The sequence below is a fragment of a genome, unplaced genomic scaffold (genome assembly GCF_019419815.1).
Source record: "Pyrus x bretschneideri cultivar Hongxiangsu unplaced genomic scaffold, Pyrus_bretschneideri_v1 Contig69, whole genome shotgun sequence".
In the NCBI taxonomy this organism is placed as follows: domain Eukaryota; kingdom Viridiplantae; phylum Streptophyta; class Magnoliopsida; order Rosales; family Rosaceae; genus Pyrus; species Pyrus x bretschneideri.
In genome coordinates this window covers 1,780,638-1,801,365 of record NW_025999808.1, presented here as the reverse complement: position 1 = coordinate 1,801,365, position 20,728 = coordinate 1,780,638, and the positions used below count along the sequence as shown (strand labels likewise).

The window sequence follows — 20,728 nt, the reverse complement described above, 5'->3', positions numbered from 1 at the left end:
AAAATTGGTACCAAATTGAAGCTTACAACGAGAGGAACAAAATCATACCACTTTCAAGTGCTAAAATCCACGAAATCTCGCCGGGAAAATACCCCCAACTCCGGCCAGCCTCGAAACTCACGATCCCGACGTCCAAAACCTTCAAACGAACCACCCCGAGCCTCCTAAGGACCTCACCAAGCTTCCTACAAGCTTGAAATTCCCAAAAACATAAGAATTTACGTGTGCATGAACAGTACCAAAAAATCGGGTATCCCGAGTTCGACGTGAAAACGAAGGTATCCTTACCTGAAATGGGTATGGTTAAACTCCAATGGACCTCACGAGCATGGATATGTACTTTGTTTCTTCGATCTGTGAAGATTACAAGGGTTTTGGGGGTGTGTCCGTACGAAATGGATGGAAATGAAAGGGAAATGGAGCTCGGGACAGGGTGCAGGGCAGGGGAAAAAGGTGTGGGGTGTAGGAGAGTGTGTGTGTGGCCCAAAACATGCCAACAAAAACCCAAAAACAACCACACAACGAAAATCACACTAGGGGCAAAATCGTCTTTTCACGCGTACGTTTTAAAATTTTTGGAATGGGCTGTCACAATAAAACTACGAAACATAATAAAATAATAAAACAGAAAATAAAATGTTTCCTATTTAAACTAAAATTTGGACTTCTTAGGAAATTAGACTTTTGACCAACCAAAATCAACTCCGATTTGGTCCCAAAAAGTCCCTTTTGAAAGTTGGAGACGTCCCCTACAAATCGTCAGAACGAATCTTTCTAAAAATATGCCATCTTGACCTCCAAAATACTTAAAACGTCCAAAAAGGTCAATCTAGTCCTTTATTTCATCGCCACGGTTAAATGGCTTGGTAGAAAAATCTGAAACTTTGATACAATCATCTTGAAAGAATCAAGAACATCCTTCAATTGGAATCACTCAAAAATTCATCTGTTTGATCACTTTTTACTTCAAAGGAATTCGCATGTTCTATATTGAAAATATATAACAAAATATCAAAATTATACCAAAATGACCAATAAACTATAACTAGGAATATGGTAAAATATATGGTATAATATGGACTCATTAGCCCTGTCTAGACATAGTCAAACGTCACCGACCTCAAACTTCGCGCTTGAGTCTCAATGTCACCATGGATGCATTCAAGGCTATAATTGTGCGTCAATTCCTTTCTAATCATTTGAATAAAAGAAAACTAATGAAAATGACTTAAAATTTTTTAGTCTTAACGAAAATGACAAAATAAAGAATAAAGTGAATAGTATCAGGATTGACTTTTTAGTGCTAAAATGTGATTTTTCGTTAAAGTGAACAGTACCAAAAGCTTTTCGTTAAAGTTTCATTTGAATAATCACCTTTGCATACGATTTAATAATCACGTTGGCAACTCCATACTCAATGCAAAACTCCAAAGCTTCCCGAATTGCTGCAGCTTCATGTCCATTATTTAAGTAGATCCAAAATTGCTAATCTAGCATAGTTTAATAATTTATTTACGTTGTCACTTAGTACTATGGTCTAATAGTATTCCTTTTCATTTGTAAATGAGAGGTAATATGTTCAATTTTTATTAAAATCAAATTTGAACCACATTATTATTAGACTATTGTTAAGTTCGATCCATTTCTCTCCCCATTATAACGTTTGTTAAGAAAACCATTTCTCAACGCTACCATGGAATCTGGTACCTGCGTTGTACGTGATTTTTTAGAATGTTTTCTTAAACTCTCTTACACGAGGATCAAAATTTATAGGTTAAGGTACAAATGATGGGATAATTTGACTTGGCTGTTTTAAAAGTCAATTAGATCAGTAACTCGTTGGTTAGAATTTCTAGTAACACTTGCTTTACATTTTAATTTATGAAGTAATTTGACCAAAATGTCAAGAAACATCTATAAAGATGCTTATTTTACAAATAATCAATTCACCTTTTCTCCGTTGGAGCCCATCGTCCATTTCGCCATATTGCACGTGTGAACTGTAGCCATTGCATTTCCGTAGATAGGTCGAAAGTAGAGGGGCAAGCTTTACAACACAGACGCCCATTCAAGACCTCCACCTCGCTCTATTCGACTGGTTCCGTTCCGTCCGCCAAGGTTTACCAACCGACGCACCAAAACCTAAATTATCTTAACCATGGTTGAAATATTAACCGCGGTTAAGTTGGTCCCATCCACAACCCCCCAACAAAAAAGCAAAACATCAAACCCAACATTTTATAATCCTCAGCCAGTAGCCACAGAAGAAAAAACCAAACAACGCGCAAACGAGAGAGGGAAAACCAAAGCGACGAACAACCAACGACTCCACAACCAGAAATGGAGGCGGTTTACGTCGACGAGGAAGAGGTCTGGAAATGTCCAAAACACCCTTCCAAGCGCCGCAAGAGCGGAATCTGCCACGTCTGCCTCCGCGAGCGCCTCGTCATTCTCTGCCCCGACTGCGCTAACGTCCGCCCCTGCGGTTGCTGCGCTACGACGTCGTCTTCCTCGTCTTTTTCTTCGTCCTTTCGCTTCCCCGCCGGCGATGGCGCCCGAGTCTCGAAGCTTCTCGAGGGCGAGCCCTCGTTCCGGCGGTCCCGATCGGTAGCGGCCCCATTTCTGCGCTCCACCTCGAAGTTTTTCGGCGGTGCTTTCAGACACGCAGACTTTGACTCTGTCGGCGACGGGAGCAAACCCCAAACCGTCGGACGGACTAAAACACCGTCGTTTTGGTCGTCGGTATTCCGGTCGTCCCGCAGGAGCAAGACAAGTGAGGTTAATAATGGAGAAAACGAGACGACGGCGGAGAAGAAAGTGGAGAGCGAAATTCAAGAGAAGGAAGAAGACGCAGAAGCTGCGATGAGGAGGACGATGATGAGGAAATCGAGGTCGGTGGCCGTACCGATGATGTCATCAAAAACCGGTGGCGTTGGAGGTGAGAGACCGCCGGCAAAAGGCAGGGGACGGTATTTCCCGAGCCCGATCAAGGCCTTCCGGCACTCCAAAATTTCAAAGATCTTTTCCGAGCGGTCGCCTGTGTACAGAGGTTAATCATATTATTTTCTTTAGAAAACAAAAATAATTAAATTAGCATTAAAAAAACAATAAATTTTATTTTAATTTATTTTTGCAACGTGAGAATCCATAAGGCATTTTGATCTTGCAATGGTAATAATTATATTCACACATTCTAAATTAATGTGATATTTTATTTTTTTTTAATATTTTTTAGTGTGTAGAAAATATTAAAAAATTAAAAAAATGTGAGAGAAGTAATTTGGAATGTATGAATATAATTTCTCTCATTAGAATGCAATTTAGGATTATGTATTGCAAAGTTGGCAAATTCACTGATTATGATTTGCGTGTTCATTAATTTTAATTCTGTTATGCTCTTTTTATGGATTTGATTGATTTATGGTGATATTTATTTTACTTTTTACTTTTTACTATAATAATTGAATTGTTGGAGATAATTGATGAAAAATGTGAAGAGTTATACTCAAAAAACAGCGTGTCATAATTTAAACTATGTTTACAAATTAATAAAACACTTATTGTCAATCAAAATTTTATGAAATTACCAATTTAACTATCTAATTAAAATATAATGAATAAAAAATATGAGATAAAAATATAATTTCACACAATCAAATTTTGCTACTGTTTTCTCTTCCATCGCTTTCCATATTAAAAAAATAAAAAATATTCACACACAAAATTTGTGTTAGTATATGCTAGTATAACTGATGAGAACATATTTAGTCAAAAGAATTTAGTAACGTGTTACTAATTTGCGTTCCGATATGGAATGAGGGGCGGTCGTGGCGAACGATTAGGGTTGACGACTTGGTGGATGGGTTGGTATATGTGGGGTTGTACTTTTTTGACAACTTCCAGTCTCGCAACTCTTTAAACGGAATTGGAACAGTCAAACTCGGAGTAGTTTAGTCCACGTGGCACGTGGATGTTGGAGAATAAATATCAATACGTGAATCGACTTGGAAAAATACAAAGGAGATTGTTTTAAAGTGAAACCCTTATATACCCTCTGCCTCTCCTTATTTTTCATCCAAAAAGAATATCCATCTTTGCACAGCTGTGTACTTCGGTTCCAAAACTACATTAGTCTACTTTCGTCGTCGCTATTTTTAGTTTTCATCATTATTTTCAATTTAGCAAAACTTTTTTTTGGTAAAGCGACTCCATTAGCAACTTAAATAGATAACTGTTACGAGAAAGCGATTTCATTAGTGACTTCAATTGATATTTGTTAGGGTAAAAACAATCATTGCTGATAGAACTTACACCACAGTATATGAATATTTTATTTATTTTATAATAAAGCGTTATCTGCAATTCAATAAAACTTATAATTTAAATAATTAAATAGTTAGGGAAATGATTAATTTTGGAAGTCCGTGGGGCCGATATTTGTAGGTGTAGATGTTATGTACGTGACTAACGTCATTTCCGAATTCCGAGTGCCGGTTAATTGAGTGGTTAGGTGTACATTATGCTTTATGAGGGTGGAAATGTGAGGCTGACCTTCGTTTGAGGGCCATTTAGAGTCCTACATCTTTGATTATTTTTATCCGGATAATCTAGCGGAATGGTTGTTTAACATTTTAACTTCTTATGTAAATGTTTTTATTTGAGTTTAATAATATCTATATTTTGATGCGGAAGGAACATTTCACATCTATTTTTATTTTCCTGATTTATCTCTTTTTTTTTAAATAATAAATTAAGCATAAATAGAATGTTTCCCAAAACAAAATGGTGGCTTCCCATATTTTATTCTGGATTTTCCATCCATATTAATCAATTCTTAGCTTTTTGTTTATGATTTTTTAGTCAGGATTTATTTTTAATTAAAGTCGACTCTAAGTTGATTTACTTCATTATTAGTCAAATGAAACTAATCCCACTAATTTATTAATCATGGCGCTTTGGGATCAATTCTCATGAATGTATAATCTTAAAACAAATAAGAATAAAATTAAATATGGACCGGTTTGAGTAAATCTAATTAGTCAATAAAGAACTTCGAGTGGGTCAAAGACGAACTTCCAAAAGCCGGTTTGAACTTTGAAGTGGTCAAAGTTGGAGGCATTATGTGTTCTTGAGAAAGCACTCTCCGATGGTTAAAGTTAGATTTAGGATACATGTCGTATTTGTGTCATACTCGATAACGTAATGGTTCATGTCGTGTAACACCTATTAAAGTAAACAGGTAATATGGTCCGACCTGAAATCAACTCGTTAATATTATCAAGTAATATGATCCGACTCATTAAGTGTTAAAAAAATATATTTAAATCAATAAATAATGAAAATGAAGAACATAATTTGACTCAAAAAAATGTAAAAAATAATACTAAATTCGTATATACATACCACATTGTCACATAAATATTACTTCAAAACATAAAAAATAAAAACATTTGTCTTTCAAGTTTACATCCCCCAAAATAAAAGTCTAATGAAAAAACATTAGTGCATACTACAAAATACAAATGTTCAAAGATATGCAAAATGAAGAGAGTTGCGTTTCAAGGTTAAGAAACCTTGCACATTTTTGACAATAAAACCCTTCAATTTTCATCAATCACCAAGAGAAATGGTATTGGAACTTTGACTTGAAATATTGTCTTCAAGAGTTATATTGACGATGTTTTCACTAAGGTTTTCCATAATTCCATAAACTACAGATCTAAATATAACCGTTGATTGTCGTTTATATTTACGCTCCATTTTTCTCACCAAATTTTGGTTTTTTTTTTTGCGATTTTCTTTTTTGAAAACATGATCTCTTAGAGGATGCAAGAAGATGAATGGTTTGGATCGTTGAAATTACGTTCAATGTTTTACCATTAGTGAGAATATTAAAATATTAGAAGTTTATAAAGACTCTAGAAATTATATAACATCAACTCATATTTTACTTAATTGTAAATATTAGAATGTCATATCAACAATCCGAACCGTTCATTTTTATACATCCGCTCAAAGATCACTTTTCAAAAAAGAAAATTTTAAAAATGAAATTCGGTGAGTAGAATAAAGTGTAAACGACAATAGATGGTTAAATTTAAATCTAAGCTTTATGGATTATAGTGTCAGATTTCGGAGTTAACCCCTTCATAAAAGTTGTAAAACTTATCATTACAAGTGATTGTATATATATATTTTTTTTTTACATTTCACACTTCTACAATAATTAATTATTAATTTCATTAATTTTTCACTCAAATAAAAAACACTATTCATGAGATATGGATCTAAACGACCATGTAACATTTTCCTAAGCATAGAGGATACAATCACGGGCGTTTATATATACTTTCACATTTTTTTAGACTTATAAATTAATGATTATGATTTTATTTATTTTGAACTACCTTAAAATACTATTTATGAGGGTTTGTATAGTTTTAAAAATTGAAACGACGATGTACCCATCCTCAAAGTGTATAATATGCGATGACGAACATTTGCATATTTTTTCACATTTTTGTTACTTGTAAATTAATTATTATAAATTTTTTAATGTGTTTGGTATTTTTAAATTACTTGATATTTTTATTTTTAATGTGTTTTATGATTTTTAAATCTTAATCTTTGCCTATAGTAAACTATAAAAATAAAGGATTTTTATCACACATGATCCTTGAACTTGACCCTCACCATCAAGATGGACCTTGAAATGGAAAATCAATCAATGTAGTCCTTGAAAATAGGTGTTGCAAATCAACGTGGTCATTTCGTTACAATTCTGTTAAAAATTCTGTTATGTGCTGATGTGGCACATAAATGGGCCCCATAAGTCATTTTTGCTCACAAATGGTTCTTGAAATTGACCCACGACATCAAAATGGTCCCTAAAATTGAAAATTGATGAATGTAGTCCTGCAAGTAAGTGTCTCAAATCAATCTAGTCCCTTCATCACAATATTGTTTCTCCCATTCAGTGGATTGTTGAATTGTCATAAGTTCGATTTTCGTGATTTGGTGGTTTCTAACAAAAATCACTTTATGTGGGTACGAGACGTGAATCTCCACTTGACTATCAAGAAGCTGAGAAACAATTGAAGCTAACAATGGCATATAAAAGCTGAATAAGCCTCTGCCATGATCTTCATTCGAAAACTTAAGCCCGAAGCATTACAAACGGAAATACCTCCCGAAGGAGGATTCCATGGCTCTTTGGCTTGCTTTTATGGACCATTTAATCATGAAAGATATTGCCTGAAGCACACCATGATTACGTCCATGAATGAGTATGATTCTGAACTTTATAAATCCGATCGAATTTTGACTAAAGAATATTTTTCTCATCCTTCCATGTTTCTAACTCGCTCTTAAAGTGGCAGTGTAAAGAACGCAAGTTTACCAAATTCTTGAATCTGATTGCTACCACAGATATGAGAGAAAGGTATAGACTCAGCTTCGACTGGAGTCTACCGAATGGTGGTGCCCTACTTCGGCAAGGATGCACCGAAGGGTATGCTCTGCTTCGGCAAAGGTGCATCAAACGGTGTTGCTCTACTTTGGCAGAGGTATACCGAACAGACCCTTCCAGCTTCAGTTGGAGCATACCGAACCCAAGTTTGGGTCTGTCTCTCTCACAATCCAATTTCGAGTTTATTCTTTTACAACGTATGGTAAAATCAGGACCAGGCAAGGTGTGGCATCATGCCCGAAGCATGATCTTTGGCACCTAAGACCTAAAACTTAAAGAATAGGGACAATATTCTCGAACCTCAACCCTGTAGAATCTACTTCCATCTCAATGGAATAGATCATTGGTTATGCACATGTTTGTGCCTCTACCAATGTCATTGCGGATTACCATTCTAGTAGTCAATATGAGACTAATTTTGCTCTAAAAAACACCGTTGGAAGAGCAAAATTTTGACATGAATGACCTTGTTGGCCGAATCCCCTTAGTAACTTTGGTTTACTTTGTGAACATTTGTTGGATTCACGTTTGGTGTTTGTTTTAGTTATGGATTATGATATCGATATTGTCCTCAAAAATGAATTAATTAAATCCTGTTTCTTGTATATATGCTACTGAATTCAATTAAACACGTGATTAGGTAGGAATGTGGGAAAGTTAGTAATCTAGATGAATGTGATACTACGCGCACTAACTTTATACCTGAAATCATATCTCCAGTAACAACTTCAAGTCTATCCAACTTGATTAAGAGCATTGGCATGTTCCTCGTTGTATGAATAGTACTAAAATTACCATTTAAGAGACCTTATATTCTCCCTATTCTGGAAGAATGTCGTTGAGTTTTAAAGATATTTGAGACAACAATGAACATGAATGAAACCACTGATGGAAAATAGAGTTGAGTATCTTTGCACCACCTCCAAATAGGAGCCTAAAGCTTTATTTTAGGCCTAATGAGTTGTCTCCCTACTGGGAACACGTCACATGTGGCCAACCTACAGCTTGGTGATTGAGCAGTTTACTTGCTTTGGTATGACCGTTTAGGACACTTAGGCCTAACAATGATGCCATGTCGCATCTCCTTACTCAAAGTAAGGATCATGTGCATACAAGCACACTTTGCCAAGCCTGCTTGTTGGGCAAATTGATTTTCTAAATCATCTCTAGCAAAGATACGAGACGACCCTCTTTTCACAATGGATTCAAGGGAATATATGTGGACTAATCCAACCAAAATGCAGGCTATATAAATACTTATGGTTTTAGTTGATGAATGGATAAACTGGTCACATGTTTGTCCACACACATTGCCGCTAAACCTCCTGGCCAATTTTGAGGGTTTACCACCCTAATTATCCCATAAAGTTTGGAAGACTAGATAATGCTGGAGAGTTTATATCGAAGGTTTTCGATACATATTGCATTTCTTTTGGGTTTATAATTGGACATCAAATTCTCATGTTCACCCCAAAACAGCCTCACAGAGTGATCATAAAGTACAATTTCAATTATTGCCCAGACCTTGGTAAATGCACAAAGCCTTTGGTTTCTGCCTAGGGCTATGCAATATTGTACGTAGCTATATCGGTCCGCTTTGTGGCCCATTGTCACCCAACCATTTCTGGTGTTATAGTTGGTTACTGGGTACGAACCTGTCACTTCGTATTTACATGTTTTGGGTGTGTATTTTCTGTGCCAAGTTGCATCGCCGCAACGTACCCATTTGGGTCCTCATAGAAGGTTGTGAATCTTTGTCGATTATGATTCTCATTCACACCAGCTCTCCAAGAGCCCTTGTAAGCAATATCTTGACCACTCATTTTGCGGATTGTCACTTCAATGAGATAGTATTCCCGTCGTTAGGAGGAGATAAGAACGTCAACGTTCCTGTAGAACGATGTAAATTTTTATGGATGTTGCCCACTATGTCTCATCTCGATCCCCGAACAGCACAAGTGTAATAAGCAAGTGTGATGTATTCTAGCTTTCAGAATGTTGCTCTAGACGCATTTCTCTAATCTAGCTAAAGTGCGAGATCATATACCAGTTGCAAACATGCCTGCAAGGATAAATTTACTTAATGGACTTCGAGTTAACATACTCGAAAGATGTGCTGCCCCTGTTGGATGGTCTGGTACACCGGCGGATAGCTAATCAATCTATCTCGGCTTGAAGCACGACATACCACTCGGTTCATAAGAATTACTTCTTCAAAAGAGGAAGATCACGACACAAAATGAATCCATACTCGATCATTGTTCCAAATCATTTCTATCTCATGAGATTAATCCAGATTACTCCAGAAACTTAAAGTTCTTGGTCCAATATACTAGCTTGGATGAGATATGGAATTGGAATGAGATTATCATTGATGATGTTTTCACTTATATGGTAGGTACCGACATAAATGAAGAGCGACAATAACCAACCGTGTTCCGTTGATTAGTGACAACATAGAATTGATTGGATAAGTGAAATTGCAATCCAGGTTAAATTCCTTACGAAAGTGTGTTTGGACCTATCGTTCCTACACTGCCCAAAGTAACCCTGTTGTGTTACAAGTAGGAAAGGAAGCATAATGAGATGAATGAAATCATACGATATGTTGCACGCCTTACAGTGTAATGTTTCTCTCAAATGCCCTGTGATTAACTGCAACATTACGAATGTGGTTAGTGTTTCTCCATAAGGATATTGATACAGAGATTTACATGTAAGTTCTCGAAGAACTACATGGACTGGTTCAAATAGTTCCAAACCACGGAACACCATCTCAACTCATTTGAGGCGTTCACTTACGAATTTAAGCAATCTAACGGATGTGGTATACCCATCAAAGTGATTATTTGATCATTTAAGGATGTGAATTATGCCCTTACGTGTTAAACTATGAAGTCTTATTCTAAATTGCTAGAGTTATAGTTTATGTTGATGACATGCATCTCACTAAGACTTTAGAAGAGCTTGAGAAAATTGTCTCACATCTAAAGATGGAATTTGAGATGAAAAATCTTAGGAAAACTCATTTATACCTTGAATTGAAGTTCAAAGCATTGTTCTGACAGTACTTTGGTCTACCAGTCGAACTACACCCCTGAAGGTGTTACCTTTTGAGTATACCTATGATCTTCCAATACTATCTGCAAATGAGACCCTTGAAGAGGTTATGGAATTTGAAGTTCTATATCTAAGTTCAACTTTGCGCTTTATTGTACTTAGCTCATTGCGTTAGACAGGACATCTCCATCGATGTTGATCTATTAGTAAAGATGCAGCACCGCACCTACATGCAACCACTAAATTGGTATTAAAGACGTTTTTCCGCTACCTTGAAAGTACTACGGATTTGGGCTAATCCTAACGAATCCTGAGCAGATCTGGTCCCCTTAATCCTCATAATGATGTTTTCCTTGTTTGTTATGTTGTAGCTGGTTACTTATCTTAGAGGTTCTCAAATTGCTATGTCTATACCATTAGAGATATCGCAATATCTTAAAGGTCCACGATATGACCTTAGTTGCAAAATCTTCGAAACGTTCCAAGACTCACCTCACTTCACTACGCCACATATGAGACATGGTTGAGAGCTCTTGTTGAGCATATTCGAAGTACTTGCTATGTTCATCCATTGTTGAGTCCCAACGACGATCCATGAAGACTATGCCAAATGTATCCACCTGACCAAGACATGATACGTCAACGAAGTCAATGCCAAGACATATTGCGTCCATATCTCATCAGCAAAGTATCAGGAGATTAAAGTCATGCAAGCCGATCCCAAACAACCTTGTCGGCCTTTACATGACATCACTGTCGAAGTTAACCTTCCATAATCTTGTTCGAGGAATTGGTATGCCTAACTATTCATATGAAATGCTTGTAGTTCTCATTTGGAAGTTTTGTTAAACTAAGGGGAAGTATCTAGAAGTATCTTAATGTACTCTTTTTCCCTACGATTAGGAGCATTTTTCCCACTAGGTTTTTGCTACCTAACTAGGTTTTGACAAGGCACTTATCCTGGGCTGAGCATACCCTTGTGACCTCTTCTACTTGCGTCCAGAAGACGTATAGTTTTGACTTAATGCAACTTCTCACTTTTCTCCTTAGTCTATGGGTTTTTATCCCACCTTAGGTTTTACCATAGCGATGTTTTGTGAGTTTTATCTTTTATGCATTATTCCCTTGATTTGAGACTCGCATTTACTAATTGTGCTGACGACTTCATCAACTGTACTTACTTCATCCCTAAAGACCTAATGTGCCATTTGTTTCAGTATTCACACACTCAAGGGGGAATGTTGTAGTCCTATTAGATTAGAAATGTGATCGTGTAAATCCTAACATATCTAGGACATCCTTATGAAATTTTACCATATCTCTTAGATTAGATATTATCTTATTAAAGTTGTAATCCTATTGGGGTAAGGAATTTACCTTCCATACTACTATAAATAAAGGCAGAATAGGGTGAGATAACATACACCTCACAATTATAGATCTCTTTCTTCTCTATCTATATGTCGTACTTGTTCATTAAATTATGCTTACAACAGTTTTATGATTTTTAAATCTTACTCTTTGCCTATAGTATACTATAACAATAAAGGATCTTTATCACAAATGGTCCCTGAAATTGAAAATCAATCAATGTAGTCCTTGAAAATAGGTGTTGCAAATCAATGTGGTCCTTCAGTTACATTTCTTTTAAAAATTTTGTTAAGTGCTGATGTGGCACATAAATGGGCCACATAAGTCTTCTTCTTCCTTTTTTTTTTTTTTTTTTTTTTTTTTTTTTCCTTCTTCACAAATGATCATTGAAATTGATCCATGACATCAAAATGGTCCCTAAAATTGACCTACGACATCAAAGTGGTCCTTGAAATTGAAAATTGATCAATGTAGTCCCGCAAGTAAGTGTCTCAAATCAATTAGTCCTTCCATCACAATGCTATTAAAAATTCTAGTATGTGCTGATGTGACACATAAATGGGTCACACAAGTCTAATTAAATTAAAAACATTACAAATAGGCTTAATAATTTAATAGTTAATAAAAAAATTGTCAACCCAAAAACCAGTCTTGCAATCACCTCCGATCCTAGTCCACATTTCTCTACCTCATTCACTCTATATTCTCTAAAAAAAAAAAATACCAATACACGCATCTTTACACACTTTGACACCCTTCACCGAATTAAACTTGGATCGAGATCACATTTCGTGACAGCTTGGCCCATTACCAACGACTTCTGGGACATCACCGTTAACATTTAGACGATCAACATCCTCACAACCTTAATCTTAGAGAGTTTGTTCGGCTCTTCCTTGGTGGTCTAGTGATGCAAAGAACAATGAGGTATGCCTTGAGATAATGAGGTTATAACCGAGGTGTGTCTATTGTTGGTTGAAAAATATAATGTGGTTATAACCGAGGTGTGTCTATTGTTGGTTGAAAAATATTTCCACACCCCCTCTTAGGCCTTGGTTAAGCCTTGTGCCTTTGAGAATTTATGGAAGGGATCTCTCTTCAGAGTAGGCCCGACTATAATAAAAAAAATTCCATTGTGCAAAAAGGTATTTAGACAACTTTTTTAATTAATTATTAAACCCACATCGGCACATAACAAATTTTTTTACAGAATAGTGGTGGAAAGATCAAGATTTTGCCCTATTCACCAAGGAATATTTTGGTTGCTTTTGGTGGATCGCATATTAATATGTGACATCTATTTTCAAGGACTACACTGATTCATTTTTAATTTCAGGAACCATATTGATGGTGTGGGTCAATTTCAGGAACCATCTTGATAATGTGGATCAATTTAAGGGACCATTTGTGATAAAAACACGTAAATCTTGTAGGGCCCATTTATGTGTCACATCAGCACTTAACAAAATTATAATGGAATGACCACATTGATTTGCAACACCTATTTTTAGGGACTACATTGATTGATTTTTAATTTCAGGATGGTGAGGGTTAATTTCAGGACCATTTGTGATAAAAATCCAAAAATAAATAAATAAATAAAATATATATACATATCCACTAATCTATTGTGGAGCCAAAAGTAATCCAAAAAATTATGGAGGTGACATGTGGACTTTTGGGTTAGAAGGACAAAATTACTCTCAAGGCACTCCGAGCTTCCCATGCGCATGCAACGGACAATAACGGCTCAATCAAGAAAGAGTCAAAGGTGATCAATATGGTATTTATTCAAAAGGTAACATCCCAAAACTTCCTATTTTATTTAGGAATAATTGCTATGTTAATTGCAAGATATTATTTCACATAATATCTTGCAATTATTCACCCAATTACACCATATATGGCCGGCCACTTTTCCCCAAATACGATAATGAAAAAAATTATGAAACAACAACAAAAGACACTTCTACAAATTGGGGTTTTCACCCACTCGACGGATCGCGGAGCAACGACGGCTGCCACCACCCACTGCCATCGGTGCAATTTTTGTAGCCAATCAAAACCCAGCCCATGCTGGTGTAACCCGCAACCCACTGTCTACAGTCCATACGCCAGGCCATTCCAGCAAGCCGAAGAGCTCCAGAAAAAGCCGAGGCTAGGGCCTAATGCAGAAACCCAAGTGCGCATGAATAAGAAACCCAATGTGCTCCAACTAGGCCTTCCAGGCCATTTCCTATCAGAGCCCAGCATTGGCTGCAGAAGCCATGTGGAGGCAGCCCCATTGCAGCAGCTACCCAAGCCCACTCCCCCGCAAACCCAATGCACAGAAGCCTAGCGTGCTATAACCTTTAATCCATATAGGCCCAGCCCTTCATCCAGTAGCACCAGCGCGCACGCCTAGCCCAGCCGCAGTCAACGCGGGTCAAGTTGACCCAGATCCGCACCCGCGAGCTCATGACCCAGATTCGTGACTTCTAGCGCCCATACAAGCCTATTTTTAGCTATTTCAAACCATTTTTTGGCGTTCTGAACCCCTTTTTCTATGTTTCGGACCCGTTTTTGGTGTTTTTTTTTTTTTTTTTTTTTTTCTTTTTTTTGTATGCAGACTTGGCTCATTGAAGCTCAAAATTTTGCATCCGGAGTCCATTACACTTCCATCACTCAAGGAGATGCGTACGGTCCAAGCTCTTCCATCCTAAATGGCGAACAACACTTGTCTCAACAAGTCATAGAGTTGACAAGTGCCTTCGCGCAGCAGACGACCTTGGTGAATTAGATTTTGCAGTGCACCGAGATGCAGTGTGCCCTAAACAAGGATAAAGGTAAACGACGAACCTCTCCAGCAGCATCCTTGCTAGGAACATACCATATGCACCATAGCTGTGACATAAACAAGCCGAGCACATGGAAGAGCAGCTTAGACCAGTAGGTCACAACAGGGAGTAGCCAAAAGCTTTGCTACCCCAACAAAGGCAAATTTAGGAAGAAGTAGAGAGGCTCCTAACCGAACGATTGCGCGATTTCCAGCTTAACGAAGTTACGGATGAGGCGCTTCAACGAGACATGACCAACATAAGCAAGTCACTCTTCATAGACGAGATCGAGAAGGCAGAGCCTCTACGGAAGTTCAGCATGCCGCATTTCATATCCTTTAAAGGAGATGGAGACCCAGAGAGGCACCTAAAGTACTACCGCAACGTGATGATCCTTTATTGGAACAACAATGCCCACATGTGCAAGATATTCACCACAACTTTACAAGACGAGGTGTAAGATTGGTTCCACAACCTACTTCCTTAATCCATCCGGAGTCTCGATGAGCTTTCTTTGGTTTTCACCAAGGAATAATCATCGAATTGCTCGATAAGGAAGAAGTTCGATCACTTATTCAACATTAAGAATAACCCAAAGGAGTCGCTCCGTGACTATGTGAAGAGGTTCAAAGCAGAAAAAGTGAAGATAGTCGAATGCAACGACTCAATAGCTAGTGCAGCCTTCCAAAAAGGACTCTTAGTAGACCACCTGCAATTCGAAGAATTGATCATGAAAGAAGATCTAATTCTAGCAGATTCATTTTCTCTGGTAGAGAAGCATGCACTTTGGGATGAGGCTCAGCGAGCAGACAAGGCACTCGAATAACCCTGAGTACAACAACAAAAGTAGGCAGGAGGCTAAGCATAGGGACCGATTCCCTACTAAAAGAGGCCCGATGCCTAAGAACTACTCTAAGTTCTCGATCTCAATCCACCAAATCCTCTGTGACATCAAGAGCGAACCACGGTTCAAGCTGCCGAAGCAATCAAAGGGAGATACCTCCAAGTTCGACCACACCAAGTACGACGCATTCCATTAAGGTCCCGGTCACGCAACCGACAACTACTACACTTGGAAAAACTACCTAGAGAAGTGGGTGAAAGAAGACAAGGTCGACTAATACTTGGACAAGCCAGTTGCGCAGCTTAGAAGGAATGCAGACCCCATGAAGAGCTGCTAACCAAGACATTTTGAACCAATGGCGTCTTCGCTGAATTCGAGCACTTGGGGGCCACTAATAATTCCAAGAAGAGGAAAATTCATCAAGCTCTATTAATTTATTAGGTTCAAGCAGTCAACACCCAACTTGAACCCATCATTGGCTTCACCGACCAGGATGCCAAAGACGTCAGCATCCCTCACGACGACGCACTAGTGGTATTTATCCAACTAGCCCATGATGTAATCAACATAATGATGGTTGATAACGGAAGTGTAGTCAACCTACTTCAGCTCTCAGTAATTCAGAAGATGGGCATGTAAAGTACAATCATACACCAAGTGGAGGTACTCACCGGATTCAACGAACACACCTCGATTGTCATCGGCAACATTACACTTGATGTGAGAACACCGCCAGTTGTCTCAAAGTAGATGTTCACGATAGTAAGCGACTCGTCTCCCTACAATGAGATTCTAGGGTAACCTTAGCTTATAAAACTGGATGCTGTAACTTCCATCAAGTATCAAAAAATTCGATTCTGCATCCCAGGAGGAAGAGTCGGAGAAATCAAGTCTGACCATGCCGCATCTTGATGATGCACTGTGCAAGTATTGAAGGAGACAAAGAAAAAGACCTTTACCCCCGTAGAGGCTACTAAGGTCCAAAGGGAGGATGAAGCTACCAAAAAGCAATTACAGCAGATGGATTAAGAATATGATGTCCAAATCAATGCGCTAGCAGATGAGACGAGATTGAAACCTGAAGAGGACGTAGAACACATCATTCTTGATCCCCAGCAGCTAGAGAAGACTACTAGAATCGGCTCATGTCTGAGCCCAAAGGAAAAAAAAAAGAAACTTACATTTTTTCTTAGGAAAATTGTGACATCTTTACATGGTCACCTTCCGACATGCCCATAATCGACCCAAAGATAGCTTGCCATAAGCTACACATCGACCACGTTACCAAACCGGTGATCCAAAAGAGGAGATATTTCACACCGGAACAAGTGGCGATCATTGAAGTGGAAAATCGACGAGCTACTAGAGGTTGGGTTCATAAAAAAGGTAGCACACTCAGCATGGCTCGCTGCTAGTAATGAAGAAAGAGAATAGCAAATGGAGGGTTTATGTAGACTACACTAACCTTAACAAAGTATGCCCAAATGATCCTTATCCAATTCCCCGAATCAATCTACTAATAGATTCAACTTCTGGCAACCAACTGCTCAGTTTCTAGGATGTATACTCTAGCTACAACTAAATAGCCATGCATAAGCCTGACAAAGAGAAAACTACATTCGAGATTGAGTGAGGCACTTACTGCTACAAAGTCATGTCTTTCGGCCTCAAGAACGCGGGAGCCACTTACTAACAACATGATGTTCAAAAAGCAGATTAGAGTAACCATGGAGGTCTACGTCAATGACATCATGGTGAAGGGCAAGCGGCGATAAGACCCTATGGAAACTTGGCGAAAACTTTCAATATCCTCATAAAGTACAAGATGAAGCTCAATCCACCAAATGCACATTCGAAGTATCTTCAGGCAGATTCTTAGGGTACCTAGTAACCCAACGAGGAATCGCAGCACATTCCAAACAGATCCGAGCAATCTTAGAAATGAAGTCTTCAACTACCTTGAAGGAGATCTAAAGCCTGACTGGAGGAGCAGCCACACTCAATCACTTCCTTTCATGGTCCACCAATCGATGCAAGCCTATTTTCAAAGCAATCAAGAGGGCATAACGAGACAAATGAGATGATGAGTGCGAAAGAGCTTTCCAAGACCTGAAGAAGTATCTCACATCACCTCCCTTACTATCCAAGCCAGAAGATGCATATGACTTATACATCTACTTGGCTGTTTCAGAAGTAGCAGTGAGTTATGCCCTTATACGAAAAGAGCTGCGGGCTCAACTACTGGTATTCTACATTTCTAAAGCTCTTCTCGATGCAAAAACCAGATATCCAAAGATTGAGGAATTGATTTTGGCGCTAGTTATTGCGGCTCGGAAACTCAGACCATATTTTCAAGCTCATACAGTCATTGTCATGACTTAGTATCCTTTATGATCAATCCTACATGGTCCAAACGTTTCTCAATGAGTAATGAAATGGGCATTGGAACTTGGCCAATACGATTTAGTTTATCGACCCCATACGGTGATAAAGGACCAAGCCTTGGCAGACTTCATAGCAAAATTCACTCCTAGCCTAGGTAACGCAACAGAGTGACTCAACGATGCCCTGAAGGTGACCGGGCACGCCCTAGCCATGCCTGCCTCACCCGATGGATAGTTCTGGCATTTGCACGTCGACTGTGTATCCAACTAGGGGCATGACGGAACCTCTACGCTAAGCAATCCTATTAACAATTGTATTAGCCATCTTTGGCATGGCAAGCGTCACATGCTCAGATCTAGTAGCCTCATTTTTCTTCCCCTTGTAAGAAGTCAAGTCAGTCACCAACATCAGGCAGAACTTCATGAGCAACGGAGAAACTCTTCGATTTTTTCTCAACTGGTATCTCTTGAGCAGGCGAAGATCTTTTCTTTCCACCTTCATTCCTAACAAGCTCCACAACAATGATCGGGCAAGCCAATGCCTCCACCTTGATTCATTTTATCCCATATCTCAGGGGCAACCTACCTTTTTCCCGATGAAGAATACTAAGTAGCCAACGTTATTCACAGTACTCAGCAGGGATACCTAAAGCTATGTGCACCTTCTTCATATCTGGAGAAGTCTTGGAAGTTGAGCTAAATTCTGAATATATATAGACAAATTAGGACAATCAGTGAATTAGAAAGCTGTTTAGCAAGCACAGAGCAGCCTAAAGATCAAACAGCCGACATGCCACACCACCTCCTGACCTTATGCTGAGCTGACTTTTGGCCCCTGCCAACCGACGTGTCGCACCACCTTGACAGCTGCTCCGCGGCAGCACCATCCAAGAAGAAGACTAGGAAAATTAATTTTTTCTTACCTCGGTGCGGCGCGGAGAAGACAAAGAAGTCAATGAAAGACGGTTCTTTGCACATATAAGTGAACAAGAATGTTAAGGGAGGGGGAACTAATATCCTCTAGCTTTCTCTCTTTCTTGTAGGGATAAATAATTACCCTCCAAAGTTGATTTAATCCCCTACTTACTGTAGGCTTAAATAGGTTTTGGTGGCGATTTACTTCTCTTTCCTAGAATAATCTAGTTCCAAGTCAAAGTGGAAATCTGTACCAAAGTTGGAGATCACTACACCTATTGCCCTTTCTTGCTAGCAGCCCAGCAGGTGTGAGGGCATTTGTGGAGCAAAAAATAATCTAAAAAATTATGGAGGTGACACGTGAACTTTTGGGTAAGAAAGACAAAACTACCCTCTAGTCGTATTGAGATTCCCACACGCATGCAATGGACAATAATTGCTTAATCAAGGAAGAGTCAAAGGTAATCAATTTGGTATTTATTCAAATCCCTCTCATCACCCCTCATCAAATACTTATTCAAAAGGTAACTCCCAAAACTTCCTATTTAATTTAGGAATAATTGCCATGTTAATTGCAAGATATTAGTTCACATAATATCTTGCAATTGTTCACCCAGTTACACCATATATGGCCGGCCACCGTACTTTAAATACCCCTATTATCCTACTAAAAAGTTAAGCAATTTGCTACCCACAAACTACTAAATACGTTCCTTTTAGAATTCTAACTTTGGCATCGGAGATTCTTCGGCCAAAGCTCCCCTTCTTCGTGGGCGAGTGAGGCTTTTGGATTTAATCATAGGTGTTATTATTTTGCAGGTCCATTTTCGTCAAAGGAGAAGATGACGGAAATTGGCATCCACATCCATTGTATTTTATAGTAAGTTTTTTAGTAGTTTATAAAATTAAAATCACCAAAATAACATTTTTCTTATCATGTCGAAACAGGTTACTTGCGTGTCACTCTCGTGTAAACATGTTAAGGACCCGTTATTAACGGGTTCTTATCATGTGACCTGATTAATTATTGTGTTGATCTGAAACCTGTTATTTTCGTGTCGTTTATGTGTCGTGTTAATGGATCATGTAAGAAATTGCCAGGTCTAGCTAAAGTCATAGGACAAATGAGAGTAAATTCTAAGACCTTTATTTATAAAGAGTAATGTGAGAGAGATTACATTGATAGACATAATTTGCAAATTAAATAATGTGTCATCAATAGGAAATGAGTATGTTTATCAAGGCTTAAGTAATAATCTAATCATCAACTTCCATGTCATTTAGTTTACAAATTTTGTCCCTCCGTTTGTATAATAACATGTGGCATATGTGCTCGTGTTTCAGTCACATAGTGAATTTTGATGAGCTAATGATGAGCCATGGCTTGCAAATTGCTTAAACTGTTCACATAATATTTAGTTGGTAAACTAATAGATCAGCTCTTGAAGGTCTTATAAATAATCAATTTGTTTATTTTGAACCACTAATTTCCAAAATATCGTTCAAACAGGATGTTTTGTTAATAGAAATATATAAAAGTACACAAATCAATAGTAAACCCTAATATGTTAGAAGTATACCTAGTTTTCCCATATACTGGACAATTAGAATGTTGATAGCATTCCACCACACTTTCTATGTTTAAATTACTCTTAAGATATGAGTTGTGGATTGCCTTGGCGATTATGACCTTTTTTTTTTTAGTTCTTGCCATGATATGTGTATCATGAATATGAAAAAATTACTAATAAGCAGAAATATTTTTGTTAAATAAAATTTCTAATAAGCAGAAATAGTTTTGTTAAATCGGCTTGTACAAAAAGTGTACAGTACACCATGAGGTTTGCCAGAATAATTATAAAAAAAAAAA

At 38.0% G+C, this 20,728-nt stretch overlaps 2 protein-coding genes across 2 annotated transcripts; both read left to right on the top strand.

The window, feature by feature from the left end:
* Positions 1-2,225: 2,225 nt before the first annotated feature.
* Positions 2,226-3,417, top strand: LOC103939534. The gene has a single exon (XM_048573531.1). It carries the CDS (start codon positions 2,341-2,343, stop codon positions 3,052-3,054), a length of 714 nt encoding a protein of 237 aa, XP_048429488.1. The 5' UTR covers positions 2,226-2,340; the 3' UTR covers positions 3,055-3,417.
* An 11,548-nt stretch (positions 3,418-14,965) lies between these two features.
* Positions 14,966-15,541, top strand: LOC125472283. Its single transcript, XM_048573511.1, has 2 exons — positions 14,966-15,171; positions 15,271-15,541. The coding sequence occupies exons 1-2, from the start codon at positions 14,966-14,968 to the stop codon at positions 15,539-15,541; spliced, it is 477 nt and encodes a 158-aa protein (XP_048429468.1).
* The last annotated feature ends 5,187 nt before the right edge of the window (positions 15,542-20,728 follow it).